General features: G+C 43.0%; 1 protein-coding gene across 1 annotated transcript; it reads right to left on the bottom strand.

Annotated features, from left to right (window-relative positions):
- Window positions 1–733: 733 nt before the first annotated feature.
- ngb (neuroglobin) lies at window positions 734–3604 on the bottom strand. The gene is made up of 5 exons (XM_085932340.1): window positions 3466–3604; window positions 2415–2523; window positions 2132–2251; window positions 1910–2063; window positions 734–1794 (listed from the first exon to the last, which is right to left on the bottom strand). The coding sequence occupies exons 1-4, from the start codon at window positions 3561–3563 to the stop codon at window positions 1911–1913; spliced, it is 480 nt and encodes a 159-aa protein (XP_085788466.1). The 5' UTR covers window positions 3564–3604; the 3' UTR covers window positions 734–1794; window position 1910.
- Between the last annotated feature and the right edge of the window lie 695 nt (window positions 3605–4299).

Genomic DNA, 4299 nt, shown 5'->3' with positions numbered 1-4299 from the left:
TGACAAATTATAAATTAATGGCCGTTTATTTTCTTCAGGGCCCTATATTCACTGTAGTGGTCACTCTGCATTGTTAGGTGACCTGAAGGAGGCTCGGGTCAACGTCTCATCCGTCTCCAGCCCAGTGGCTAGACGAGTGCACGTTGTTGTGAAGCAACATAAATACTGGAGACACTCAGCGAGTGGGGAGAGTGTTGGCAGTGTGCACGGAGACAAATTAAGGCCATGTCAACCACAGATCCAACAGCGGAACAGACAGCCTGCTCATGGATGCTACAATCCTCACTCAGTCATTTATGCGTGCACAAACCGATATTCAAGCTCACGGGAATAGATTTATCTGCAAGACGTTGGTTGGATTTGTCAATTTTGGGCAAATATTTGTTGCTTCTGATGCTCTTGATGTGATGTTGCATGAGTAAGTGGCCTGATGTGCCTAAAGTCACTCTCGTCTCCCGCCGCTTAGGGCGATGAGCCTTTCATGGATCTTACGTAACCGGCAATGTAAAAGATATCGGGCCTCGTGTGACTGAAATCAAATGGCCGCCATTGTGTTAGGACAATGTGACAACACACTGACCCGGATTTGCTGTAAAATGTCCACAAGAAATTACTTTATTGAGGCACGCATAGACAAATTATGAAACAGTAGTGTATGGAAAATGAAGTGACCAGTGCGAGTATATTCATAGAACATTTATTTTGTAGATTGAACTTCCTGTAAATCCACACAAAGTACTATAGCGACTGTAAAACAATGGCTCTAGGTAATATACAGCTATATTTCAGAATATAAAAATAAACTTTTTGAATGTAAACTCAGGATAAAGCGTTAATAACCACATATCAGCAACTTGGATTTACAGTTGTATGGTGTTAGCACACTGTTGTTAAAATACTTGGCATTGAAAGAAATTCGGAACAATTATGCTAAAAACACTGGTCAATACATTTTTACATTTTTTTTTTAATCAGAGATGCAGGTAAACTTGTCTAAATCATTTTTTGCCTTTGATTTTTTTCTTTCTGCAACATCAGGTATTATCTCTGATTAAAATTGGCTGATGACCAGAATAATAATACACATATGTGACGCGTACAAACAAATTAGGTCATTTTAGTTCAAATTGAAATCAAACTTTTACCATCAATGATTTAATGGTTTGTGTTCACATCCCCATTCCAAGATTTATTGCCACAACAACATTGAGACTACAGTGATGAACACCAAATTTGAGCACAAAAAAAAAAAAAATCCTAAAATATACCCTTTTCCTGAACATAACAGTCTTATTTATTAACAGTCAGATGAAAACTATTGAGATACTTGCTCACGGTCTCACTTACCGTTAACAGTAAGGTGCAAGAGGACACCGCAACAGTCAGAGATTACAGTAGAAAGCTATCAGTGTATAACAGTTCTTGTCAGTAGCTGTTGATAGTGCGGCCTATTGAAGAAGAAAAAAAAAAAAAGTTCGCTTTCATAAATACATTTAACATTGGATAAGATACAGAAAACAAAAAGTGGTTACGTTTTGTTTTGGGTCACCGTTTGACCCGGAGCTGCCCGTGTTGGGCCATACTAACCCATTTTGAGTAGCGTGAGCGTAAAATATTCATCGCCGGGCGACGCTGTTACATACGACACATGTTTCACTACGGTCAGAAGAAAAACGAAAAGGCATTATGTACAAGTTAACCTTCATGCTTCGTCTTTGCTTGAAACTTTGTGATCGGCGGAATGTGTCCAATAGCCACGCCGTATATTCATTCGTCATCGCTTGGCACCCCTCACTAATGTACAGCAAAAAAAAAAAAAGCCACAATGCTGCAAGTTACACAACCTCGTTCCATGGCAACCACAATGAGTGAGAGGACAGCAACAGCTCAGCGGCTCACGCGCCGACACCTCAGTCTGCCTTGTCCTCGCCGTTCTCGGCCCATCCTTGGCTCATAGCGGCCACCACGATGCCGTACATGTTGAGCCAGGCTTGACGCATGGCCGCCGTGTAGGCCTGGCCCAGATTACACTGAAGCATGTAGAGGAGCGACTCGCCTACCACCTGTGAGAAACCCAAACACAAAATCAATATGGATGCTTCAGAATTCTGTTGCTGTATGTTTTTCCTACAGTAAACGACTGTGGTTTGACCCCCACAGCCTGATGCTTCCTGCCGAGGTTGAGAAGAAAATCCCCCAGGGAGTGAAGATCGTCAAGATGGCTGACAGCGGCATCGATCACTAGCATCACCTGGGATCGGGCAGACGAGAGATGATTATGGATAAGTTTTGCTTCATCGACTAAAAATGATTACTTTTCTATATTTTTCTCGTGCAATGGGAGACCTTTAGACTCGTTTGCTAATCAATTCCAAATTCAAACTAATGAGACACTTGGTGGTTGAAAAGCTCACCTTAGTGACATGCTCCAGGAACTCTGGGCTGGAGAGGCACTCTTGTGTGTTGCCACAGTTTGTGTTGTAGTGAAAAAGATTGAAAAGAGCTGGGTCAAGCTCAAAAAGCCTAGCAGGGATAAAAACCATATATTGTTTTTTTTTGCAGTGATACACGGGTTGCAATCTTTTAGCTGTTTTGAAAAACAAACAAACAAACAAACAAATATTCCTTTGAATGTACTTTGCAGCAGGGGTCACCAGGTCACCCTCAAGGGTCACATGGGTAGCCCGGGGGCCGATTCTAAAAGTAGCTTATCGGCGATGAGACACTGATTTACTAGGAATATTGTAGACACTTGCACAGTTATAGAAATAATGCCGGATATTGATATCAATCATATTATGCAAATTAATTAGCACAATCAATATCTATTAACAATTGACAAGACAATAAAAAGCTGGATATTGCTCATTTCATACTCAATGTGCTTCTCAAATTTAAAAGTACAACATTTAAAAATATTTACAAACAAGAGTTAAAAATAAAAGTAAGGTAAAGACAAAAGTAGCTTAGACCTCAGGTAATTTAAGCAAATGTGTTGTTTTGGAAGCTTATATCAGACAGTAGCCCTTTGGATTAATCAGTGAAGTAGCTAAACTCTGCTGTAGGGAATACCTTCAATGAATCCCGGAAGATAAAATAACTCATGCAGCTTGTTCTAATTCCCCTATGTGAGAATGATGCAGACGTACAGACAGACACAGTCAATTAGACAGAGAAACAGCATGGGAGCAAGCACAGCAAGATTGTTGTGACGTAAAAAAAATCACTCCTCTGTCAATCAACTCTAACGTTACAATTCACAGCATCGCACATTTTCCGTGCTGACAAACTAACATTTCTGAATCTCTCCTGCACGTGTCGGATGAAGCGGCGAGTAGATAATAACATTGAAGGCTGTCGCCAAGCAACAAGACAAGCCGCCTCTGGTTTCCGGTGGAAGTGCGCATAGAAAGGTGATGCTGCTTGGACTTGGAAACAAAACCAGATGATGCCTTTGAGACTTACCTGGAGAACATGATGACACCATGAGGAACTTTATTCTTGCCCAGGCTTTCCCAGCTGCTCCGTATCAGCTCCTTGTCCTTCCCTGACAGGTTCTCCATCCTCCTTGGGGTCTTTAAGTTCTTCTGGAGGGGAAAGACACAGGTCCTCTACAGCACAAGATGGCTCGCTTCTGGCAGAGCCATAACACCGGAGACAAAACTTCTGCACCTGCAAGACAAAGTAGAGCATCAAGTTATGCAGGAAAGAGCTGCGGAAGTGAAGACATACGCAAAACCACACGTACCTTCCCAAAAAAGGTAAGTCTGAGCTGTGAACTTGTGCGGCAGCCGCGTTGAGGGGGTCTGCTGATGTGAGAGTGCTCGAGCGTGTGTGTGTGTGTGTGTGGCCGGTAGCTTTGCTTCAAACTCTGATGCACTTGCTCTCTGGTTTCCCCCCCAGCCCACCGTGCAGACAAGATGCCAAGTTGTGCCACGCTCTCATCTGTCACCAAGGCTGCTATCTCCACCGCTCGCCCCCCCCCCCCCCCACCCCCCATCCCCGCTCGCCTCTTGACGCGCTCTCTCTTTCGCTCTCTCACCAGTTATTATTCATGCCACAGAAGGAGAAAAAAAAAAAAGAAGCGGCATCTCTGGCTTGTGTCCGTCGAGGCTCGGCGGCACAAGCCGCAGCTCCTCCTGCAGGTGAGCTCGGGAATGAAAAGTTAAGAATTAATATGATGTTATGACGAGTCGGTTTATTAGGGAATCAAATATCCGCTTCTATGAGAATAACACACCAGTTTTAGGACATAAGCTTCACCTATTGGATAAATTCCCCCATCATTTTTTTTTCTTC

This window comes from Syngnathus leptorhynchus, chromosome 15 (genome assembly GCF_054491065.1).
Source record: "Syngnathus leptorhynchus isolate UIUO chromosome 15, UIUO_Slep, whole genome shotgun sequence".
Classification (NCBI taxonomy): domain Eukaryota; kingdom Metazoa; phylum Chordata; class Actinopteri; order Syngnathiformes; family Syngnathidae; genus Syngnathus; species Syngnathus leptorhynchus.
The sequence above is the reverse complement of the archived record's forward strand: the minus strand, read 5'-3'. Positions and strand labels throughout refer to the sequence as shown.

Coding starts and splice junctions, on each gene's coding strand:
- ngb (XM_085932340.1), bottom strand. CDS start 3,563: ATGGAGAACCTGTCAGGGAAGGACAAGGAGCTGATACGGAGCAGCTGG. Junction 2,524..3,465: donor GGTGTCATCATGTTCTCCAG/GTAAGTCTCAAA, acceptor TATCCCTGCTAG/GCTTTTTGAGCTTGACCCAG. Junction 2,252..2,414: donor TCCTGGAGCATGTCACTAAG/GTGAGCTTTTCA, acceptor GCCCGATCCCAG/GTGATGCTAGTGATCGATGC.